Source organism: Lissotriton vulgaris, chromosome 4_1, assembly GCF_964263255.1.
Source record: "Lissotriton vulgaris chromosome 4_1, aLisVul1.2, whole genome shotgun sequence".
In the NCBI taxonomy this organism is placed as follows: Eukaryota; Metazoa; Chordata; class Amphibia; order Caudata; family Salamandridae; genus Lissotriton; species Lissotriton vulgaris.
In genome coordinates this window covers 2,076,720,922-2,076,747,070 of record NC_141691.1, presented here as the reverse complement: position 1 = coordinate 2,076,747,070, position 26,149 = coordinate 2,076,720,922, and the positions used below count along the sequence as shown (strand labels likewise).

The following is a 26,149-nucleotide window of genomic DNA, read 5'->3' as shown; positions in this document are numbered from 1 at the left end:
CCGCGTGCTCCTTGTCCCTCATGATCCCTTATTTCTACTTCCTTTTTCCCCTCTCTCTCCCCTCTTCTCTTTCCCTGTCTTCTGCTTTCTTCCTTTTCTTTTCTCCTTTCCAATCCTTTCCTTTCTTCTTTCTCCTTTCTATCTTTTCATACCTTTCCTTTCTCTATATTAATTCCTGTAGATTGATGTCTTTCAATTATTATTATACTCATATGTACTTTTTCCTAATTTTTCATGACATGTTTCTTGTATCATTTTTTAATGCTTAATAAAAATTTCTTAAACAAAAAAAAAAAAAATAGGCAGTACAAGTGTGGTTATCTTCCAGGTAATAGTGGCATGTTTTTAATGGTGCAGCAGGTGTAGTGGCACCAGAGCCAAAAGCTCTTGGGACCCCACTAAACACAGAATATTGCTGAATCTAACTACTAAACAGGCAGTCACAAGTGCAGTAATCTAGCAGGCACCAGGGTCATGATTACAATGGTGTAGCAGGTGCACTGACAACAGGGCCAAAAGCTCTAGGCAGACCACCAGACACCTAATATTGCTATATTTTACTATTAAAGAGTCATTCAAAGTGCAGTTACCTTGCAGGCAATACAGTTATGATTGAAATGGTGCAGCAGGTGCAGTGGCACCACAGCAAAAAGCTGTCTTACCTCCTCTAAACACCAAATATTGCTATATTTAACTACTAAACAGGCAGTCACAAATACAGTTATCTTTCAGGCACTAGGATCATAATTTCAATGGTGCAGCAGGTGCAGTGGCACTGGGCCCAAAAGTTGTGGATCTTTTTTTCCTACATTAAGGCTGCCCAGTGTTTACCGATACTTATCTTCCCCAGGCTGCCTGCATTTAAAGCTTGCTTGTGTAACTCTGCTTTAGTGTGTGGAGCTTTTATCACATTTCACATTCCTTATGGTATTATTCCCCTAATAAAAATAGCATTTTATTCTGTGTCATGTGTTTGTTGCTAACAACATTGTTTTCTTCTCGTGTCATGTGTTTGTTGTTGGGCATTATGTAGTGTAAACTTGAACGAACTGATTGCAGTGCTTTACACGAGCATGCTCCCTGGTGCTCTAAAGGGATGTTTTAACCTCCTATATTCGTTTGGACAGTTTCTGAGTAACATTACAGCGCCAGACAACTCTAGGATTGTATACATGGTCATGTGCCTGTTCTAAAAGTATTCATTGAGTCTTTTGATTGCACCCTATTCCTTTGACTTGCCAGGAAAGGAGTCTGTATAGTTTCAGTAGCAGTAACTTTAAAAATTCCAGCTGCTGGGCATTGCTGGAATCTTTTAAATATAAAAAAACATATTATTTCCCCCTGGTGTAAGTTCTCTTTTTTACCACTAAGCATTTAATTTAGTAAGCAGGTAGGTGGTAAGACTTTCTTTTTTTGGGACTGGCCTTTACTGTGCAGATTGTATTGTTCTAGCACAAAACATGCTATATGGTTTGCTGTATTTTCCTTGCCCCATGTGAATAAACAACGTGGTCATTGAGAGATACTCTAATAGTGAGAAGTTTGCAGTTAGTCTTTCCATGGATGTAAAATGTATTCATATTTATTTGCATACTTTTAAAGCGTGGTATTTTAGCTCAATAATTGCTAAAAATAGTTCGCTGAAGTCATTTAAACAGGCTCCTGTATTTTCATTGTTACATAATCTAAAGAACACCAACTGTACATTCTTAAAACAGGCAAAGTGCATTATCTAGTTATCATGATTTTAATGGTTTAGCAAGTACAGTGGCACCGGGACGTCTTACTTTCAGTGTGTTTCTTTCAGTTATATTGCACAAATGGTCAAATGCTCATTTGAAAAATGTAAAGTTAATTTTCATTTGTTTATGTTACCAATGGGCAATAACCAAACAACACCTTTTAATCGAGTTTTCATAATCTTGTTCTCTGGTTTTGCAAAAACCGTGCTTACGATTTACTTGTATGTTTTTTCATCCCACCCTTTACGTATTCTCCACATAGCTGCAACATTTTCAAGTCTACTTGTCAGGTACATTTTTTTTATGTTTGTCCATTTACCTAATCTCCTTATTAATACCAGTAGTAAAAGCACAATATATTTCCTTTTTGAACATAAACAAGTCATAACACTTTATCAGACTTTCTGTAACTTATATTGTGCAACGGCTCATCAAACTACAACTTAGAAGAAAAAAAGCTTATTCTTAATCACATAGGCGAAACCTAATGCATTCACTAATGCTTGTTTAAAGCTGTTCTGGAAAGTCATGATGTCACACTGCCCTCTCTGGCGAACATTCTAGAAGGTTCTTCATGATTCCATGGTCTACCAGGCTTGCGTGCTTTTTTCTCAGTACTAGAATGACATTGGGTAGCTCCTTCACTTACCTTGGATCCAGCTGGAGCCGTGATGTAGAAGCCGCAGTCCATGTTGGAATCGTAATTGTTGGGGAAGTTAGGGGATGAGATGGTGCCGTCAGAGCTGGTGAATGTGCCGCCACATTTTACTGTCAAACAGAAGAAAGAATCATCTTAGTACTCTGTGCATAGAGTACCGGTGATGAGAGTACAAAGTCCACATGCACAAAACACATCTCAGCCCTTCCACAACTGTGTGCCACACCAGAACCAGGAGTAGGGTCCTGCCTGATGCCCCCGGCACGCTGTTTGTGCCTCAGCTCACACTTTCGAGCAGCTGTGCGCTGTATAAATTAAATATAACATATCATAACATAACATGTCCCCAAAAATAGTGGTACATGGCAAGAAACTGGGGACATGACATGAGGTTCCAGTCAGAAAGTACACATTTACTGTCAGGATGGTAAATAATAGAGCCCATGTCCCTGCCAATAGAGGACCCCCACTTTCAGAGATTCTTGTCAGTACTCTCCCATGTCACTAATCATATGTGTTCCCATATATTTTGTGCACACTGTGATCTTTGACAACCCCCTGATCATCGGTGGCCAAGACAGAAACAAAACACTGCTAATCTATGTACCATCTCCAGCTCCTTTCCCCAGACTCAAGGTATTTTGTCAGTGTGCTGGGCCCACGACATCTTGTATTCCATGGTGAGACCTCTATTGACTCTGAGAAACAAGCACTTCCTGCAGTGAGCCTTACGCCAACACACCCAGATATCCTGGGAGCACAGCTCACTGGGTCCCAACAAGAGGTCTTGGCGAGCTGTAGAAGGCCTTTGCTTCCTTCCTCCCCTGTCTGTCAGTGGGCTGGCACCAAGGGCTACAGCATTACTGTAGAAGGCCCTTGCTTCCTCCCTCCCTCCCCTGTCTGTGAGTGACTGGACACCAAGGGCCATACCATTGTTGAAAGAGCCTTCTACATTCCGCCTCCCTGCCTGAGAGCACCCTGACACCACGGACCGTACCACTGCTGTAGGAGGCCTTGAAGCCACTGGCGGTGATGGAACCATCTGTCACAAACTCCAGCAGCATCTTATTTCCAGAAGACATGAATGGCTGGAGCAGCCCGGTCCCACATGCTTTGCTGAGTAAGACTGGGGCTGCCTTACTGTTGCCATCGTAAATTGTGAGGTAGTCGGAGTCGCAGTTTGAGGAGGATTGGAGATCGAAGGCATCAAACTGCAGAAGAATCTGAGAAGAAGGAGCAGTAAATCAGACATACGACCTCCTGGGTGTCTAGAACTTTATATCCACCATTTGTTTAAAAAGGACAGATTTTCAGTTTTTGAAAGTCATCCGCAGACTAGACTCAGTCGGTGATTTTGCATTGACTTGTACTGTTTCCAGCCTCCTTCGCCACCATCCCTAAACTTCACATGCGTTTAAAGAGACATGACACCCTTATGCTGTCCCTGCAGCTCCTGTCTTCTCTCATGGTGCCTCTACTTGGAAGCAACCCTGTTCTGAAGCTTTGGTACCTCTTGTGAAGAAGTTACACACTGGGGTCTTGATTGCCTGTGCTAAGCTGGGGTTTTCAGTCAAGTTAAAGGAGTAACCGAGAGAGCTAAGCTGGGGTAAGCTTCAAGGCACATGGTACAGTTGGCTCCTCATTGGACTGATAAGGATGGCCCTCCACCTCTCTGGGGCACTGCCTCTGGGTTACCAATAACCTGTGTCCTACCCTTTGAGTGTGAGTGATGCCCACCAGCAGACCATATATGCTCAAGATAAATGTGATATTAAGTAGCGAAAGTCTATACGTACCTATGCATATTGACCTAAACCATACTTTGTTAGCTGATATTTTGGCTAAGATGTTTTTGTAGCACTGTATTCAAAACTCAATATTCTTGTACCATACACACCTATCGCTGTGCACCCCGGTATTCTGTCCTGCTACACTGTTCATTAATAGGTTAATCCTTGTGTGCCCATATCTTTTGGGGAACTCCACTGGCATTCCCTCTCACCATTGCTTATTGCCCCCATGGGGCATTTCTGTGACGTCCAATTTGAAGATGGTTAAAGTTTGACTTATTTGCCCCTTGTAGACCCACTCTTTAAGCTTTATTCCATCTAGTCTGTGGTGTCAGCCCTACTGTAGATTTCAATAATATCTTCTGATTGGTTCTCCGAAGCTCTGCAGCTATGGTGCTGACATCATTGGAGAGAACATTCCAAGGACACATCCTTCTCCTCCTCTCTGATGGGCCATCTAACCAGAGTGACCTATCTCAGCAGCAACCTCGGCCGCCAATCAGGCAGCTCCTAACCCAGCGCGCTACTCTAAGTCCCACTCCTAGGCGGCTCAGGACTCTGGCAGGAGGAAAGCGCGACTAGCCCCATCAGCTTGTCTGTGAAGGACATACCTTATCGGAAGGCACTCGGATCATGTAGACACAGTTGACGTTGTTCGGGTACGAGGAAGGGTTATTGGAAGACGCTAGGGTGCCGGTCGGGTTAGATAAAAGGGTGCTGCAAACACCTGAAACCAAATATGAAAAGGAACATTCTTTAAATATTAATGTCTAGAAACAGCACAATGACCCTGACAGGTTGAATTTCCACCCTCCAACGGCTCCTACTGAGAATGTCTCAGTTAGATTCACTAGTATTTAAGCTGGCATCTTTATATCTCCTCCAGGAGGACGCCCCTTGACCTAAACAATGATCTCTGTGGCTGGTGCTGGTCTTAGCAATGATATGGAATCACAGACAAGAATATAAGTAGGTACCAAGAACTGCACTGGGCACACTGACCGTCAACACAAATTGCCCTGGTTCAGATTAAATGGCAATAAAGGTGGGGTGGATTTTTAGGGAGACAAATAAAAATGAAACTCTGCAAAAGCAAATTATTTTGGACCAAGAACAGAATATTTCTGTCACTCCACTTTCTCTTTGCTGGTCTAAAGTGACTTCAGTGTTCAGGTCAAAGAAACATACATGGTGTCTAGCTGGCTATAAGGCCACATAACTCCTAATGCAAAGAAGACATGGATCCCAATGGCAGGGACATTTTCAAAGCTGGGAACCCAAAGGTCAAGCTCCATAAAGGTAACAAACAGGGTCTTAGCAGAACTCTAACATTCAACCCATCTGAAACTCCACTATAAGAGGAATATGTTTCCATAAAGTAGTAGATTGTGCTTGGAACTCATCAGGTGATGAACACTGGGATCCAGTCAGAGGATGAACTATGGAGTTCTCCCAAGAATGGGATCCCACCAGCGGATAAATGCAAGGATCCCATCGGTGAATGGATACTGGGGAGGCATATTTACAACGAAATTTTGGAGAGCGGAACTGCGCCATCTTCGGCATCGCCGTGCTCCGACATTTCCAAAATGGAGGAATGCGCTGTATTTACACCAATACGAAGCTCCCCTGTGTTTTCCCCTGTGCTGGCGCTAAAATGAGCTGCCTAGCTCCAACACAAGCACATTTGCACCATAGTACAAAGGGGCCTGTGTTGCAGGGAATGATTGTTTATGTCCAGGAAGGTGTCCCTTCCTGCACATAAACAATCCTATATGGTGATGTGTTACTTCTATGTGTGCTGCTGAATTCAGCATACGTAGAAGTAGCAATTCGTCATTATTCAATGATTGTTTATGTCCCGGAAGGTGTCTCTTCCTACACATAAATATTCATTAATGGCATTTTGCTCTTTCTATGTGTGCTGCAGAATGCAAAAACATGGAGAAATAAAAGCATTTCTCCTCGTTTCTCCATTATAGCGCCTGCTGTTGCATGGCATTAGTTTTGGCGCTGCCTCAGATTAACACCTCCTTGTGAATCTGGGCAGCATCAAAAAGCAGTGGGAGTTGTGGTGGAACGCTGACAGCAACACCCATAGCACGCTCCATTCACACTACATGATGCGTGTGAGGGCGGCTTTTTTACAAGGCGGGGTTAAGACACAAAAAGGGGATTACGACACTATGAAAATATGCAGAAGGCCATATCGCCACCAGAACGTCGCTAAGAGTAATCAGGTGATGTTATCCCCATGTAAATATGCCCCTGGGATCGCTACATGAAACGAATCTCAAGCTCTCATGGAAGGAAGAATGTTGATATTCCAACAAGGGGGTGAATGCAAGGAATCAATCAGTAGATGGATGCTCGGGTCCTATCAAAGGTCAGTGATGGTGTCTCATCGGTGGATTAAGCCAGGATGCGATGAGTACATGAATGCTGGGATTCTATTGTGTGTCAGTCAAACTAAGACACACGTAATGAGATCCTGCTATCTTATCAAGAGATCAGAAAGGATCCGTCAGTGAAACCAAAGCGGATATTGTAGCCAGAAATAAATAGTGGGATCCTATTTACATATGAAGGCTGGGATCCAATTAGTAGCAAATTCCAGGATCCACTGGATTTATGCCGGGAGATGAATGTTGGGATCTCATAAGGGAACATGTTGGGATGCCATCATGAACTGAATACTGACATCGCACTAGGATAAATCCTAGAATTCAGTCAGGATATAAATGCTGGAATCCAATCAGCATAAATGCTGAAATCCAATCAGCGGATAAATGCTGGAATCTAATAAGTGGATAAATGCTGGAATCTAATAAGGGGATAAATGCTGGAATCTAATAAGGGGATACATGCTGGAATCCAATCAGTGGATAAATGCTGGAATCCAATCAGGGGATAAATCCTGGGATCCAGTCAGGGGATAAATTCTGGAATCCAGTCAGCGGATAAATGCTGGAATCCAATCAGGGGATAATGCTGGAACCACTTATGGGATAAATGCTGGAATCCAATCAGGGAATAAATGCTGGAATACAGTTATAGGATAAATGTTGGAATCCAATCAGCAGATAAATGCTGGAATACAATCAGGGGATAAATCCTGGGACCCAGTCAAGGGATAAATGCTGGAATCCAAGCAGCGGATAAATGCTGGAATCCAATCAGGGGATAAATGCTGGAATCCAGTTATGGGATAAATGCTGGAATCCAATCAGGGGATAAATGCTGGAATCCAGTTATGGGATAAATGTTGGAATCCAATCAGCGGATAAATGCCGGAATCCAATCAGGGGATAAATGCTGGAATCCAGTTATGGGATAAATGCTGGAATCCAATCAGGGGATAAATGCTGGAATCCAGTTATGGGATAAATGTGGGAATCCAATCAGCGGATAAATGCTGGAATCCAATCAGGGGATAAATCCTGGGATCCAGTCAGGGAATAAATGCTGGAATCCAATCAGGGGATAAATGCTGGAATCCAGTTATGGGATAAATGCTGGAATCCAATCAGGGGATAAATGCTGGAATCCAGTTATGGGATAAATGCTGGAATACAATCAAGGGATAAATGCTGGAATCCAGTTATGGGATAAATGTGGGAATCCAATCAGTGGATAAATGCTGGAATCCAATCAGGGGATAAATCCTGGGATCCAGTCAGGGAATAAATGCTGGTATCCAGTTATGGGATAAATGCTGGAATCCAATCAGGGGATAAATGCTGGTATCCAGTTATGGGATAAATGCTGGAATCCAATCAGGGGATAAATGCTGGAATCCAGTTATGGGATAAATGCTGGAATACAATCAAGGGATAAATGCTGGAATCCAGTTATGGGATAAATGTGGGAATCCAATCAGTGGATAAATGCTGGAATCCAATCAGGGGATAAATCCTGGGATCCAGTCAGGGAATAAATGCTGGAATCCAATCAGGGGATAAATGCTGGAATCCAGTTATGGGATAAATGCTGGAATCCAATCAGGGGATAAATGCTGGAATCCGGTTATGGGATAAATGTTGGAATCCAATCAGCGGATAAATGCTGGAATCCAATCAGGGGATAAATGCTGGAACCCAGTTATGGGATAAATGCTGGAATCCAATCCAAACCAGGGATAAATGCTGGATACCAGTTATGGGATAAATGCTGGAATCCAATCAGCGGATAAATGCTGGAATCCATTCAGGGGATGCATGCAAGAACTCACTGAGGCAATGCAATTCGGGATTCTAGGGGACAATAATTGCCAGGCCAATAAGTTATACATGCTGGGATCCTCTTAGGGGACAAACACTGGCATCCCATCAGGAGATAAATGCTGGCATCATGTCATATGATGAATGCTGGGAACCACTCTGGGAAAGGATGCTGGGGTCCTACTGGGGACAAGGGCTGAGATCCTATCAGAGGATAAATGCTGAAATCGCAACAGGATGAGACAAAATCTGGAATTCAGGCAGCGGATAAATACTGGGATCTCATCAGGAGAAAAATGCTGAGATTTCATCCTAATAGCAGGAAGAACAAAGAGCTGGTTTTAGTTCTCGGCTGGGCAATAAAACAGTTCTAGATGCCTGCCTTAGCTGATGATGGTTAAATATCTTTATCTTGGCTGATATTGTTAGATCTTTTTGCATGATCAGTGAGGAATAGTAGCTACTGCATCGGATACAGCTCTAAAATGGTTCAGATAATTTTCTAAGAAGACAGACACAAAATGTCAGACTAGAGTTCTTCAAGTCATCAGAGGGGAAGGTTGAATGTGGAGTACCCCAGGTTTCACCCTTTCCCCCTCTCTCTTGTTTTCCGAGCTGCTATTTTCTACCATTTGCTCCAGAGACCTCAAATAATGCTGATTTGCTGATGACATACAGATCTACGTGCACATGTTGGTCTCGTAGGACATGGGGATGAATAAAAGTGGGTTCGAGTTAAACAGAGCAAATCTGAGATGCTCTGCGTATGCTCAAGACACAGACTTCTGAATAACCTTGCTTAGCCAATGGAGATATTTGAGACCCCCATCCACCTTGACTAAGAAACTAGAAAGCTGAGGGTCATCTGGAATACCGAATTGAACTTTGAGGCTCACATCAGCTCTGTAGAGCGTTCAAGTTTATTCAGCATAAGACAACTGAAACAGACATTGCCCTACATCAAAAACAAACATCACAAAATCCTTTCTGGTTCACTGACTGATTCAAACCCAGATTATGCCAATTCCTTTCTGAGTTGGCTTCCAAAAATAAAACTGCCGAGATGCAACATGTAAAAGAGATGGTGGCACAACTTGTTTTAAAACTATGGATTTATCGTAGCCTATCTGCAGGCTCAATTTCAGTGGTACCCTTCCGAAAGCCCGATCCAAAAGGTCATTATTATATCAACGGGCTAGACTTCAGTGGTACCCATCCAAGACCCCTATCCAAAGGTCATTATCATATCAGCAGGCTAGACTTCAGTGGTACCCATCCAAAAGCCCCACACAAAAGACCGTTATCAAATCAACAGGCTAGACTTCAGTGGTACACATCCAAAACCCCTACCCAAAGGTCATTATCATATCAGCAGGCTAGATTTCAGTGGTACCCATCCAAGAGACCTATCCAAAGGTGATTATCTTATCAGCAGGCTAGACTTTGGTGGTGCCCATTCAAAAGCGCTATCCAAAAGACCATTATCAAATCAACAGGCTAGACTTCAGTGATACCCATCCAAAAGCCCTATCCTAAGGTCATGATCTTCAACAACGCATTTGTTGTTCTCAAGTGCATCAAGGGAACAGCATCAGCTTGTTTTTTGGGAGAAAATCATTAGAAACGTTCCCTCCTGTAACCCAGGGTCCTGTGGTTTATCTCTTCTCAATGCTGGAAGTACTAACATTGAGGGAAAGGGAAACTGCAGATTCCCCACTATTTGGGCCAAAGATTTTGAATGTACTGACTGCACCTGGATATTAAGAATAGAAATACTCCGCTTACCTTTAGGAAAGCCTTACAACATTCCACTTGTGTTCTCTTTTTGCAGCACTTACATGTATATGGCATTTTATAATAGTTAGTTAGGGACACTGGCACCTAAAAATAATAATTAAGTTCAAAGGGTGCGCTCCACAAATTAACTAACAACATTAAAATGTTCCATGATGGATGATAATGGTGGAAGTTGAGCTGGAATCATAACAAAAGATAATATTACTGCCGAGGAAAAGATGCTGTGACTGATATGACATTTCAGTATCTATCTGCAGGCATGCCCTCCTTACCACACTGGTACAGGGCGTTGATTTTGGAAACATCCAGGTTGCTAAGCCCATATCTCTGTCCGATGACTGTGTTTGGATTTGGCTTGGGGACGATGGTCGGCTGTCCAGCTCTGGTAGTAAAAGCATACCTGGGGAAAGGAAGACTTCACAGGTAAAGCCCACAGTGTATGCACCATTATAACGCATTATTCACAGATAGAACTCTACAGCAAGTCCAGCTGAGTCTACAGCGGGAACAGGTGAGGGCCAAATATTTGGTGTTGCATAAAATGATGCATATCTAAACTCAATCTCAATGTTGTTCTAGAACTAGCCTCCAACAGATCCTGCCCAGCTCAGTCTAAAATTTCTCAGTTCTCCTTTTCATGAGCCTCAAATCCATGTAGGCAACACACTCCCCCCTTACCGCCCTCACTCACACTCAGCATCTCAGATCCTAAAAAGACTGATTTGAAAAATTTCTCTAGTGTAGCCTCATGACATTTCCTCTTGTGACAGAGGGTGGCTTTAGTACTGAGGTACCAATCCTCATGCGATTCATCAGCAATGGATCTTCCACTCTAAACCGAGTTATTCACCAATTCAGACAACGTTCCCTTTCCATCCCCACATGTGGACTTTCAACTCTATGGGAACAAGTTCAGTAACACAGCCATGACTCAACTTCATTTCTCACCTTCATCATCTATGGCAGTTCCACACTGTGGTGCCCATATACACCAACCCAGCCATCATTCCATACCCCGCTTCACATACAGAGCATCGATCATAGCCAATGATGTTCACCGACACAGCCATCAGTCCGTACCACGCTTCACATATAGAGCGTTAATCCTAATCAAGGCTGTTCACCAACACAGCCGAGATGGTACTACTCTTCCTCATCCATGGACATTCTACTCTGCGTGAACATGTCCACTGAAACAGCCATGACTCAACTTCACTGTCTTACCTTCATCATCTACGGCAGTTCCACACTGTGGCGACCATATACACCAACCCAGCCATCATCCTGTACCCCGCTTCACATACAGAGTGTCAATCCTAACTAATCATGTTCACCGACACAGCCATCATCCTGTACCATGCTTCACATACAGAGTATCAATCAAAGCCAATCATGTGCACCAACGCAGCCATCAATCCGGACCCTGCTTCACATACAGAGTATCGATCCTAACCAATCATGTTCACCAACACAGCCATCATTCTGTACCCCGCTTCATATTCAGAGCGTCAATCACAACCAATGCTGTTCACCAGCAAAGCCATGACTCAACTTCGCTTTCTTACCCTCATCATCTACGGCAGTTCCACACTGTTGTGCCCACGTTCCCCAGCCCAGCCATCATTCTGTGCCCCGCTTCACATACAGAGCATCAATCCTAACCAATCATGTTCACTGACACAGCTATGACTCAACTTCACTTTCTTACCCTCATCATCATCTTACAGCTGTTCCCTAATCAAAGGTGAAATAAAGACCACCCTCTACTTCCCATTCCCAGCAATCTCAGCGCTAATTAAAAAGATCACATTAGAATGTGATCAGAATCACTGGGTGTGAATTAGGGTTTGATGGACGGAGGATTATAGGGATGGTGGAGGACATTACCAATGCCATCCCGACGGTACTTCATCACCAACTATAGCCATGACCTCGGCCCAGCAGCCATCTCTACATAATTAAAGAAACCATCATTACTGCAGTTACTAAAGGTTTTTACCCAGGTTCTGGGGGTCAGTATTGTTTTCTTCCTGTCCCTCAATGTTGGGCTTTTCCATATGATGATGGACAGGAGGAAAAACAAATATTACACCGTCCACCCTAAATAAGGCAGGCATTGTAATGCCATTCCTCAGATGGCTGCTACTTCATTGGGCTGCCAGAGGAAGTATTTCATCAACAGAGCCAATAGGAGGTCTGTCAACAGGATTCTTACGGTCTGCCCATATTGAAATGAAGCGGGTGGTCCTAGGGTTTGGTGGAGAGGGTAATCAGTCATGTTTGCAAAGGAGTACCCTCTCTGCCAAAATCTAAATCAGTCACTGTCTAGATATAAAAGCCTTTCATCAGAGTTGTAAATTGAAAATCTCTTCTTAGCTGCGCATCGGAGACTTACATCCCATAGTGCATCACGGAGGCGTAGTCGTACTCCAGGCCAAGGTTGTTGGTGTTCTCTCTGTTAAAGTTGCCGATGCTGTCTGTTGAGATGAGCAGACGGTACAGATGAGTTAGTGAGGACTGAGCCTGGTATGGCACATTCCAATAAAGAGAAGGTCCCAGCTCACCAGGGGGCAGTGCCCCCATGTGTCATTGCAGGGGTTAGGAGTAGTCTAATGGCTATGCTGTCGAATATGGAACATGGGGGAGAGGAGTCAAATCGGGTCCCGGGAACAAGATCGAAAAGCATGCATTTGAGGTTAATCGCTTCAATATGTGATATGGAGTTGTAAAATTCTAAATTTAAATCCTATTTAATGAAGAGCACCACTGAATTGTAGCTGCATTTTATAGCGCTTACTATTCTTGACAAGGCCTGCAGCACTTTATGCCGGGAGCACACTACTCCAGGCACCCAAGGCCGAATGGTTAATCCAGTGGTTGTTGGTTATTGGGATACATCTTGTGCTCTCAAGAAAATCATTCCAAGCATTTACTCCAGTTTCTTTGAGGAAGAGACAATGATCTGGGGTTAGGGGTGCTCATTTGGGAGGTGGAAGGAGTATGTGAGTTCATGGAGATGATTTGTGGGATTAATGCCTGAGCGAAATTAGGTGTTATTAGTTTGCAGATATGACTTTCAAGAAAGAGGTGATTTAGTTGAAAATTTGGTAGAAAATGAGGACATTCACAGAAATGCAATAGTAAAGATTAAGGCAAACATGCTTGTGACGTAAAGTAGGCTGTGCTCAGAGAGAGGAGACATGCAGAATATGAAAAATAAGGAGATAGTCAGTCCAATGAAAGGGAGAGGGGAGTTTTTCATGCAGTTTTGGGAATACAGAGGACGCTTTTTGAGAAGCCATGCAATCGAAGAATGAAAAAACTGTAGAAAGAAGCACCATTATTTGTATGTGAGATAGTGGAGTAAGAAAGGGTGGTGCTCAAGGCGATGTACATCCCAACCAGCCCCGGGCCCACTTAACAACGCATGCTTTGTGTCAGGTTTATGTTACTTTTCTAATTCAAACCCAAATGAAACTATTCAGGTGGAATTTACAATCCAAAGCTAATCGCGATAGGAGTTAAATTGTAACCCAAAGTAACAAAAAGTTATGCTTTGCACTGCCTTGCATTACTTTGCGTCAAGGGGGCGTTCTATGGGTGATGCACAGGTGTTACTACGCCTTCCCCCATGGGTTTTGACATAAATCCATATCTACAAAACACTTTAAACAGATTTGGGCCAAACCCTCTGCCTCTTCAAGGCAAGTGTACCGGGGGGAAATATTTTCATTCCTCCTAGTTTTTCCCCCTTTGCGTGTTGCTGCATTGTGTAGCACACCTACAATGTGTTAAAAGTCTTGAGGCATAGTTTTTGTATTGAAAGGGACCCTTTTCTGCACAAAGACTGTGCTTCAGACAACGCATACATTCTAGCACTACGGCGCAAGGGTCCCTGTGTTGGTGCATGTCTGCCTAAAGTCTGCCACCAGTGCTGGGAGCCAGCAGAGTAGCGCCACATCATAGAATTTCATTCACACGATGCAGCGCAGCGACTCAAGCTGAACACTTCTGTGCAAATCTGTACCCCGTGTCTCTGAAGCAGGCACTGCAAGCAGCAATCACTGATCCTCATTATCAATTTCAGGAAAATGCATTTTAACCACAAGTCATAATTTATCCTATGCCAGGCAATTTTTATGTGGGCAAAGAATAAACAGATTAAAATGAAGTATTGCTCTAGTTAATGCCCTCAGCAGTGGTGACGTTTGTGAAAAGGACAGCAGACTGTGACAGTAACAAATATTGATCACCTGTAACCAGGGGGACCACCCTCACCCTGATGCAGGGCGCGAACATATAACGTGTGATCCCCCCTCTTATTTCCACAGCCACCGCAGCTCCTCAGGTGGACCGGCGAGGAGAGATACAGCTGCGACGAGGAGGACGAGTGCGGGCTTTTTAAATGGATGGGAAGCCGAATGGAGGAGGAGGAGTTACGTCCTACGATAAATGACAGCTGCGAGAACCCACAGGTGTGTTATTACACCGGAGGAGCGGACAGAGTTTGGAAGAGTGGGGAGGCGGGAAGCAGCGGAGAAGCGTGGAGCAGTGGAGAGGCGGGAAGCAGCGGAGAAGCGTGGAGCAGTGGAAAGGTGTGGAACAGCGGAGAGAGCGGGACAGCGAAGGAGGAGGCCGAGAAAGGTGGAGAGCCCGAGGCATATGGTCAACGTGTCCCAATCGAATCGGAGGAACCGTCAGGAGAGGAGGACGAAAGCCCAGCAGCGGAAAGGAGCAAGCCAGGAGGCCAACACCGTGCTTCGCCCAGCCGCACTCCAGGAGGGGTGTGGCTTTCAGAGGTGCGTACCCGTATCGTGGGCTGGGTGAAAAAGAAAGGCAAAAGCCTCCGTTAAACGTTCCCCCTTTGTGCCCTGGGAACCCTGCACTGCCCCCCCCCTTCACGACCCGACAAAGCCTGCACTACGGTTTCCCTCACACCCCCTTCCCTTGTTACGAGTATTACGAAGGTAGCGTACTGATACTTGCCTCTGTTTGTGTTTCCCCTGCACCGGTGGAGCCTGGGCCATTACGGAGCCGAAGGAGCATAGCCGAAGGAGGAGCCCCTTCCGTCGGAGGGAGGAGGGAATACTCCAAAAGACCCGAGAGGAGAGAAGTCGATCTCCAAGGAGAGTCGTAAACAGAAAGACCTGTGCCGATCATTTGTTGCAAAAAATAAAACCTTGCAAAACCAAGACACGTCTCCTGCCCCTTCCTGCAGACCCGGTTACATCACCGTAACCAGGGGTCAGATTGGTTGAACGGGTGTGTTGGCGGGTATCTGTGATCAAACCTAAGCTGAACCAATCAGGTGTTCAAATCAGTGCCAAGGTGTGCCCATCAGGAATCTGAGTTGTACTCAGTTTTCCCTCTCAGTGGTAAGTGGAGCCCGGGGGTGACACTGACCGGGCGAGATGTTCTCCGTCATGATGGTCACGTAGTTGTCGCGGTCGCTGCGGTTCTGCTCGTGGTAGAAGCCCAGGGAATGGGTCAGCTCATGCTGGATGGTTCCTTTCGACAGACATCCCCCGGGAAGAGATACCTCCTGAATGCCTCCTGTCTTCCCGATGTATGACCAGCACCTACGGGAGAAGATGGACCAGGGAGACCCATAAATTACTGCAATGGCACATTTAGAGAAAGAATATTACAATTTTACTACATACAAGGGATCTGCCTGTGTGTCTCCTCTCTGACTGTGGCTATCTGCAAGGAAAGAGGGATTTTAGGGAAAGACAATGTGCAGTCTAGGTTGTAATGCAAGATCTTGCATCCTAAGGAAAGGTGTGTCATCATGCAGCAGTTTGATGCATTTCTGGTCTACCCTGTAATATTTTCTCGCAGTGGACTCCACATCAGTCTGCGCTGTAGCCCCTTGGGATCGGTCTTCCACCTCGATCTCAAAACCTTTCTGTTTGATAACCTCTCTTTTGGTTGTGTAATCTTACAGTTCTCCCATCACTTTCATGAGCTCTCCACTAGTGCCTTAGACACCTCCCTGGAGGTAGCTGTGGGCTCTATAAATGTCATGAATTGAATTCAATTTGTGACTATTGTCTGCCTGGGGGGTCTGACCTACCAGCTGCCCAGGGGTAATTCGGCTCAGTCCCCAATAACTGGGATCCATACTCCAACGCAGTCAGAGTTCTGGTTGCGTGTGGCATGATGCATGTGTGGCGCATCTGTGAAAGCATATACATTGAGAGTAGTGTCCTAAAATCATTAGTCCCTTCTGGATGTGTTTATATTTTGTGTACTTGTTTCCGCCTCTGGAATCTTTGCATTAAGACCTCATGGATCTATGGGTGGGAATAGAATATAAAGCACATCTCTTTTTTGCTAGGCCCAACATTTTTGTCCAGCAAAAGGCTCTGAGACCACCTCCTGCCTTGTGTTGTGATAGGCATCGAATAGAGAAAATTGGCCAGTCAAACATCAGACATATCAACGTCAGGACTTTGTCTGGCACGTTTGCTCCTCTGAACAGGAGGATTATAAACACCACCCTATTGAAAGCGTGAAGCCGTAGCAGAGAACAGCATCATATCTGCCCATGGAAAGCCTTTCACTTAGAGTCCACTGCCCATGGAAAGTCTTTCACTGAGAGTGCACTGCCCATGAGAAGTCTTTCACTGAGAGTCCACTGCCCATGGGAAGTCTTTCACTGAGAGTGCACTGCCCATGGGAAGTCTTTCACTGAGAGTCCACTGCCCATGGGAAGTCTTTCACTGAGAGTGCACTGCCCATGGGAAGTCTTTCACTGAGAGTCCACTGCCCATGGGAAGCCTTTCACTGAGAGTCCACTGCCCATGGAAAGTCTTTCACTGAGAGTCCACTGCCCATGGGAAGTCTTTCACTGAGAGTCCTCTGCCCATGGAAAGCCTTTCACTGAGAGTATTCTGCCCATATAAAGTCTTTCACTGAGAGTCTTCTGCCCATGGAAAGTCTTTCACTGAGAGTGCCCTGCCCATGGAAAGCCTTTCATTGAGAGTCCACTGCCCATAGAAAGTCTTTCACTGAGAGTCCACTGCCCATGGAAAGTCTATCACTGAGAGTCCACTGCCCATGGAAAGTCTTTCACTGAGAGTATTCTGCCCATACAAAGTCTTTCACTGAGAGTCTTCTGCCCATGGAAAGTCTTTCACTGAGAGTCCTCTGCCCATGGAAAGCCTTTCACTGAGTTCCAACTGCCCATGGAAAGTCTTTCACTGAGAGTCCATTGCCCATGGAAAGTCTTTCACTGAGAGTCCACTGCTCATGGAATGTCTTTCACTGAGAGTCCACTGCCCATGGAAAGTCTTTCCCTTAAATTTTACTGCCAACAGAGGGGCGTCTCCCAGTAGAGGATCTATCACTAACGCTCCACGGACCATGGGCAGCCCTTTGATGAGCGCTCGCACCCCTTGGAGAACCATCTTTCACTGCGAACCCACACCCATGTACGTTCTATCATTGAAAATCCACCTCGCATGTGGGGTCTTTCACAGTGAGTTTGCAACCCAAAGAGGGTCATCATGGACAGTCCTGGACCCAAGGAGGGCCTCACACGTAGAGAACACAACCCCTGGGGTACCTCAGTGAGAGCCCACAGAACATGGATGGACATTCCCTGAGGCAACAAAAACCATGGAGAGTCTCTAGGTGGTAGTCAACAGTTCAGTGATGCTCACTAATTGAGGGCTCGCAGCCAACGTAAGGTCATTGCTCCTTTAGGGTTTTTTACCACGTTATCAAGTTGTTTTTTATATTGACCTAAAAAGATAAAGAGTTTAGACATATTATTCTAAACTAAACTTCTACGGTCAATCCTTGGTGTGTCCTGTGCTCTTACCCATCGTCAGGCAGGGTCTGGAGGTAATGAGTCTATCTGATGGAGCCCTCTCTGGTGTGATGGCGAGCGTAGGGTCAGTCCTTAGGGTGTCCTGTGCTCTTACCCATCGTCAGGCAGGGTCTGGAGGTAATGAGTCTATCTGATGGAGCCCTCTCTGGTGTGATGCTGAATGTAGGGTCAGTCCTTGGGTGTCCTGTGCTCTCACCCATCGTCAGGCAGGGTCTGGAGGTAATGAGTCTATCTGATGGAGCCCTCTCTGATGTGATGGTGAGCGTAGGGTCAGTCCTTTGGTGTCCTGTGCTCTCACCCATCACCAGGCAGGGTCTGGAGTTAATGAGTCTATCTGATGGAGCCCTCTCTGGTGTGATGCTGAATGTAGGGTCAGTCCTTGGGTGTCCTGTGCTCTCACCCATCGTCAGGCAGGGTCTGGAGGTAATAAGTCTATCTGATGGAGCCCTCTCTGGTGTGATGGTGAATGTAGGGTCAGTCCTTGGGTGTCCTGTGCTCTTACCCATCGTCAGGCAGGGTCTGGAGGTAATGAGTCTATCTGATGGAGCGCTCTCTGGTGTGATGCTGAATGTAGGGTCAGTCATTGGGTGTCCTGTACTCTCACCCATCGTCAGGGAGGGTCTGGAGGTAATGAGTCTATCTGATGGAGCCCTCTCTGGTGTGATGGTGAGCGTAGGGTCAGAACTTAGGGTGTCCTGTGCTCTTACCGATCCACAGGCAGGGTCTGGAGGCAATGAGTCTATCTGATGGAGCCCTCTCTGATGTGATGCTGAATGTAGGGTCAGTCCTTGGGTGTCCTGTGCTCTTACCCATCGTCAGGGAGGGTCTGGAGGTAATGAGTCTATCTGATGGAGCCCTATCTGGTGTGATGGTGAGCGTAGGGTCAGTCCTTAGGGTGTCCTGTGCTCTCACCGATCCACAGGCAGGGTCTGGAGGTAATGAGTCTATCTGATGGAGCCCTCTCTGGTGTGATGGTGAGCGTAGGGTCAGTCCTTGGGTGTCCGGTGCTCTTACCCATCGTCAGGCAGGGTCTGGAGGTAATGAGTCTATCTGATGGAGCCCTATCTGGTGTGATGGTGAGCGTAGGGTCAGTCCTTGGGTGTCCTGTGCTCTTACCCATCGTCGGGCAGGGTCTGGAGGTAATGAGTCTATCTGATGGAGCGCTCTCTGGTGTGATGCTGAATGTAGGGTCAGTCATTGGGTGTCCTGTACTCTCACCCATCGTCAGGGAGGGTCCCGAGGTAATGAGTCTATCTGACGGAGCCCTATCTGGTGTGACGGTGAGCGTAGGGTCAGTCCTTGGGTGTCCTGTGCTCTTACCCATCCTCAGGCAGGATCTGGAGGTAATGAGTCTATCTGATGGAGCCCTCTCTGGTGTGATGGTGAATGTAGGGTCAGTCCTTGGGTGTCCTGTGCTCTTACCCATCGTCAGGGAGGGTCTGGAGGTAATGAGTCTATCTGATGGAGCCCTCTCTGGTGTGATGGTGAGCGTAGGGTCAGTCCTTAGGGTGTCCTGTGCTCTTACCCATCGTCAGGCAGGGTCTGGAGGCAATGAGTCTATCTGATGGAGCCCTCTCTGGTGTGATGCTGAATGTAGGGTCAGTCCTTAGGGTGTCCTGTGCTCTCACCCATCGTCAGGCAGGGTCTGGAGGTAATGAGTCTATCTGATGGAGCCCTATCTGGTGTGACGCTGAATGTAGGGTCAGTCCTTTGGGTGTCCTGTGCTCTCACCCATCGTCAGGCAGGGTCTGGAGGTAATGAGTCCACCTGATGGAGCCCTCTCTGGTGTGATGCTGAATTTAGGGTCAGTCATTGGGTGTCCTGTGCTCTTACCCAGTATCAGGAACAATCTGCAGGTAATCTGGTTCTGCCGTGTGGGCCACAAAGCGGATGCAGGTCACTGTTGCAAACTCACTCATTGCATCTGTAATGGCAGCCACATTTTCAGCACCTGAGGGACAGCAGAGGAAAGGAGAGGATAACATAAGGGGAAGCAGCCTCGAAAGGTTTCATTTCAATTCAAGGCTGGGCCTTGGCATAAAAGTGAACTCACTGTAAGTGGGGCTGAGGGTGTAGGGCACAGGGACAGTCCCATCACTGGATTTAGGCCAGAAGCAGCTGTTGTCTGGACATTGGAGGGCACTGCGGCCTGGGCGGATGGCAATGTCCCCTTCGTGGATCAGCTGTGAGCTGCCTACAACAGTAAAACACAGAGAGAGAAGTCAGGGTCTGTCATGAACAGGAAGGAACAAGAGCACACGGAAGAGAAGGAAGCTGATTGTAAACCTAAAGGGCAATCTCAAGAAAGAAAATGCAAGAACCACTCGTGGCGGAGGTAGAGGCGGCCATTTTGGGTCAAAAACCAAAACCGTAGCCTAAGCACCTAGGGCCTGATTCACAGAACTAACTTGAGACAAAATTCTAAACTTACTACCATTTTGGTATTCACAGAAGGCACTTACTCATTTTGGTATTCACAGAAGGCACTTACTCATTTTGGTATTCACAGAGGCACTTACTCATTTTGGTATTCACAGAGGCACTGACTCATCAATGAGTAAGTGCCTTCTGTGAATGCCAAAATGAGTAAATGGTAGTAAGTTTAGGATTTTGTCTTCAGTTAGTTCTGTGAATCGGGCCCCTACTTAGGAAAACGAATTACCCTAAGGACTAAAAAGACCTCAGCACACAGCCACGCACAGTGAGTGATTGCAGCTGTCGATATTTACTGGGAATGGTTTCCTGCCTCTTCCATTCCTATAGTGTTATCATCTTGTCATTGCAGGAGTGATTTATGGCACCACTTAAAGCATTTTACTGCCATAATAACATTGAGAGTATTAAGACAGAAAAATCAGATTAACAGCTGCGATGGGTAACTGCCTTCTAAGCGCTTTATGTCTTCTGTCAGCAAACACCAGCTGTGATGTCACACATGTTGTCAAGGGCACCCTTTCACCCTGTCCCCACCATGTAATTCTTCGTCCACACATTTGTATTATGTCTTTACATCTAAATGAGGCCTCAGGGTCACGTATGATAAAGTCTAGCGCCCAGAAACCCGAGCTTTACTCTTACCTTGGTTCTCATTGGTGATGATCTCGAAGATGTCTGGTATCAGGGCCTCCTCTGCATGCTGGGTGTCTGAAAGAGAAGGCACATTCCCAGCTTCACATCAGCTGCTCGCGCACAGGAATAGATGGATTCATAAAGCAATTACAGAAGGTGAAACATTCACTGGGTCCAAATGTGCATCAGTGTCAATGCACAAACTGTCTATTTCTGCCAACTCGCAAAAACGGTCATGGCCAGAGTGGGTGGAGGTTTGAGAAATGCGCAGAGCCCTGAAGGTGCTGGGGCATATGCTGCAAACTGGGAAAATGTGCAGGCCCATCTTTCTTATGGGCCGTATGATCTTACAATGCTTGACCTCTGACCTCCTGGTCAGGGAAACTGCTCTCCCCTCGTGCAGCTCTGTCATTGAGGCACGGCCCCCAGCGCCTTTCTGGCTCCTCGGGAGGTGTTCAAGGCCCTCCTTCACCCGCAGGGTCCTACCTGCGCCTCATCGTTGGTGGTCCAGTGGAAGAGCCTGCTCTTCTGCTGGTCTACTCTGTTCAGCCTTTTCTGTCTTTTTCTGTTTACTGGTCATCATGTCTTTTTCTGTTTTTGTTTTTTTTCCACTGCCTGTTTTGCAGATTTCTCTGTTGCCTCTGTTTTTTCATTGCCTTTTGCCTTTTTCCTACTGCTGCTGCTCCCGCGGCTCCACCCCCGCGCTTGTACCTACTCCTGCCTTCCAGCTTCTGTCCCTTCCCCGACCCCTACTTAATGGTGGCCACTGCGCAGCCATGTCACTGGCACGCCAAAGGCAAGCCCGTCTGTGCCCACCCGTGACCTGACCACGCCAGGGACCCTGGTCCTCCGACTCCCCGCTGCTACGACTCCCGCTCTCTCCACGCACTCAACCCTGGATGCAACAACTGCCAGCTCTCGATGCTGAGCAGGTCCCAAGGCCCGTTCTCCTGCCAACACTGCTGCTACACCTTCATCTACCTTCATCCACCTCCAGATGCAGACAGCTGCTGCAAACCCACCGGACACCAATGTACACATACCCCTGCACTGCATCCTACACAGGCACGCTCCCTGCAAAGACATTCAGTAGAAGTTTAGGACCTCCTCAACACCCTCTCGCCCGACATTGCCTTCCTCACAGAGACCTGGACTGACGCCAGCTCTGCTCCTGACATCGCAACTGCCATCCCAGACATGTACAAGATCCTGTGGAAAGACCACTCCAACCGTCCTGGAGGAGGCCTCGCCATTGTTCACAAAAGCTCCCTCCGAGTGACAACCTCCATCTTGAACGACGCTTCGCCCCCCCATGGAACACATCCATTTCCAGATTCAGCCCAACCCCAGAATGACTCTCCACGGGACACTCGCCTACAGACCACCCGGACCCCGCTCCCTGTTCACCAACACCATCACAGACTACATTGCGTTCCACTCACTTGCCTCCACAGACTAGGTACTGCTCGTAGACCTGACTTTCCACCTAGACAAACCCAGCGACTCCAATTCCACCACCCTCCTAGGGAACCTTGCCAACATTGGACTGAAGCAACTCATCTGCTCCCCCACCCACACGGTGGGACACGCCCATGACCCCATATTAGCCGGAGGAAACAACATTGCCTTCAGTCACACCACAGCACACACCTAGACGGACCACCACTGCGTCCACTTCTCCTTCTCAAAACCCACCGCACACAAGCCTATGCCATGCCTCCAAGGCAGAATCTGGAGCAAGATCACCAAAGAGCACCTCACCGCCGCCCTCAACCGCACTCCTCCCCCTACCACTACAGACATCAACACTGCAGCCAACGACCTCCACCAATGGATCGCTGACTGCACCAACATGCTCGCCTCCCTCCAGAACTCCAACAGACGACACAACATGAAAGCTACCAGGTTCACCACGGACCTCCGAGAATCCAAGCACTCATGCTGATGACTGGAGAAAGCATGGAGAAAGAGCAAAACCCCAGAAGCATGCACTGCCTACAGGGAAACTACCACGGCACACCACCAACTCAACCGATCTAAGAAGAGAAACTTCATTCAGGACAGAATCCTCTCCAAATCCAACAACTTCACCTAACTCTTCACCATTATACAATAATTCACCAGACACCCCAGCGAAACCACCAATGTCCCTCCCCCCAGAACCTCTTCAACAAACTTAGCTCTTTTTTCCACCACAGGTCAGGACGCTTTAATACAACTTCAACAACCAAGACCAAGTCACCGACCCATGACCATCCACCAGCTATGCCACCCAGCAGACCCTCCTCACCTGGACCCCTGTCATCACTGAAGACACCGCAAAGACTATGAAGAGCATCCACTCCGGAGCACTCACTGACCACTACCCTGACAATCAACTGCACCCTTGAAACAGTCATGTTCCCCGATGCCTGGAAAAGTGCCAAAGTCAAAACCCTCCTCAAGAAGCTCTCCGCAGACCCGACGGACCTCAAGAACTACAGGCCCATCTCTCTCCTCCTCTTAGCCGCCAAAGTCATCGAGAAAATCATCAACATCCAACAAATAACATCCTTGACTCATCCCAATCTAGATTCAGCAGCAACCACAACACCGAGACTGCTCTCCTAGCCTCCACTGACGACATCCGCACCCTCCTTGGTCAAGGCCACTCTGCAGCCCTCATTCTACTAGACCTCTCAGCAGCCTTCAACACCATCTTCCACCTCATAATAGTCACCAGACTCTATGACGATGGCATACAGGGAACTGCCTTAGACTGGATTTGTTCCTTCCTCTTTGGCAGAACGAAAAGAATAAGACTCCCGCCCTTCCTCTCCAAACCCACAAAGATCAGATGTGGAGTACCGGAGTACCCCAAGGATCCTCCATCAGCCCCATGCTCTTCAACATCTACATGGCCCCCCTTGCAAGCATCGTCCGAAAACACGGACTCAGCATAGTATCCTACACCGACATTACGCAGCTCATCCTCTCCCTCACAGTGGAACACAGCATCACCAGGCACAGTTTCCATGAAGGACTGAAGGACGTTGCATCCTGGACGAGCAGCAGCTGCCTGAAGCTCAACTCGGAGAAAACAGAAGTTCTTATCCTCGGATCCACCACCCAGTATGGGACGACATCTGGTGGCTCCCTTGCCTCAGAAATCCCCCACTCCCTCTGATAACGCCCGCAACCTCTGCATCATACTCAACTCCTCATTCACCATGAACCAACAGATCAACGCTGTGTCCTCCACATTTTTCAACACCCTCTACATACTTTACAAGACCTTCAAATGGACCCCCCCCCCACTCCAGGAAGACCGTCACCCACTCACTCTTTACCAGCAGGCTGGACTGTGGAAACAGCTTGTACGCCGGAATCAACAAATCACTCCTTTGCAAACTCCAGACCATCCAGAAGGCCGCAGCCAGACTCGCCCGCAGCATTTCACAACACTACCACATCACCCAGGACCTTTTCGACCTCCACTGGCTCCTCATCGAAAAGAGAGTTACCTTCAAGCTGCTCACTTACGCCTACAAAGCCCTCCAAAACACTGAACCTCAACAGAAGAATCTCTTCCCACAGTCCCAAGAGAAACCTTGGCTCCAACAACCTAGCCCTTGCCAACATCCACTGCATCCACAGAGCTAGAACGGGGGAAGATCCTTCTCCTACATCACAGCCAAGACCTGGGAGGAACTCCCCCTCAGCATCAGACGGAGCCCTACACTGCAAGCCTTCAGAAAAGACCTCAAGACCTGTCTCTTCGGATGACCTCAAGCTGTCCAAATCCCCCCTCCCCAGCGCCTTGAGACCCTCACGGGTGAGTAGTGCGCTCTATAAATCCCTGATTGATTAATTGACATTCTAAATCCTTTCCCAAACACCGGTTCCAAATACGCAATGGACAGTCCGATCCATAAAGGGCTCCATTTCTGTCTAACGCCAATGGTGCATAGGGGTTCGCTTCTCTGTGGATGTTTTTCTTATTCTCATGTCCGGTCTTGGCAACTTCATTTGTGCATGTAGTCAGTGGTGTGACTGCTCCTCCTTTCATCCTCACACCTTGTGACTCATAGCAGCACTATGTTCATGCACAAGGCGCACAGGCACACTTTGCTCATCGTTCAGGGCCGCACATCTTACTCTCTATCCCTTTGCAAACACACAAAATCTGATTTAAAGGGATTAGGTAGATAGTACTCGATGCAGCCACCACCCGCGCTAAGAGTACAGCGCTTCGTTACATACAGGCGCTATGCTCAAGTTCAAAGGTATCACGACTAAAAATTTACTTACGATTTTTCTCCAGTTCATAGAAAATCTGCAAAAGAGAAAAGTGACATTTTAATCACTCAGTGTAAGTATAAGGATATTAGAACTTTAGGAAACCCTAATGTTTTAAAAGATGACATAAGATGTACTTTGGGCTATATGTCAAAATATGGAAACAACAAACCTCAACCTGTAATGGTATGGGCTGCAGGGCATCACCTGGCACAGTATCATCAAGGTGGGAAACGGCCACTACAAAGAGGCCGTTTCAACGAAAACCTTAACCACGCATGCATTACAACGCATGCGTGGTTACAACGACAGCCTTTACCACGCATACGTTTACTACGAGGTATGTAGTAAAGGCATGTGTGGTAAAGGGTACAAATAAAAAAGGGGGGTTAGGGGGGCTTCCCCCCCCCCAAAAAAAACACTAACCTTTAGACGAGATGTGCAGGCAATCGGCGTCGCAGAGGAAGGAAACGGCTGTTTCTTTTTTTCTACGTATGACGTCACCACGGAAAAATACGTGGAGAAGGATAAGCGTGAAAATAGCATTCCGTAGTAATGCATGCGTGGTAAAGGCATGCTTTACAACGGAGTTCGTTGTAAAAACATACAACCCATCAAGGTAAGAGTATATTGGGGAGCGGGGATTTACTGTTCCCATGCCTCCTTGTTGACTCTTCTTGTCGATACTGGGCAGCTGATATTTTGCGGTCAATATTGTTGCGATCGATAATGAAGCGTCCATATGGTGGTTAAACACT

At 46.7% G+C, this 26,149-nt stretch overlaps 1 protein-coding gene across 1 annotated transcript in view; it reads right to left on the bottom strand.

Annotated features, from left to right (window-relative positions):
- Positions 1 to 26,149, bottom strand: part of LOC147725055 (embryonic protein UVS.2-like) — a 74,973-nt gene that overhangs the window by 34,959 nt on the left and 13,865 nt on the right. Inside the window, exons 2-11 of the mRNA XM_086918152.1 lie at positions 25,404 to 25,428; positions 21,123 to 21,188; positions 20,098 to 20,238; positions 19,878 to 19,995; positions 15,611 to 15,786; positions 12,603 to 12,684; positions 10,480 to 10,607; positions 4,802 to 4,917; positions 3,398 to 3,623; positions 2,392 to 2,510 (exon numbers count right to left, since the gene is read on the bottom strand). Coding sequence (XP_086774278.1) covers positions 2,392 to 2,510; positions 3,398 to 3,623; positions 4,802 to 4,917; positions 10,480 to 10,607; positions 12,603 to 12,684; positions 15,611 to 15,786; positions 19,878 to 19,995; positions 20,098 to 20,238; positions 21,123 to 21,188; positions 25,404 to 25,428 — 1,197 coding nt within the window. The remainder of the gene's footprint in view (positions 1 to 2,391; positions 2,511 to 3,397; positions 3,624 to 4,801; positions 4,918 to 10,479; positions 10,608 to 12,602; positions 12,685 to 15,610; positions 15,787 to 19,877; positions 19,996 to 20,097; positions 20,239 to 21,122; positions 21,189 to 25,403; positions 25,429 to 26,149) is intronic.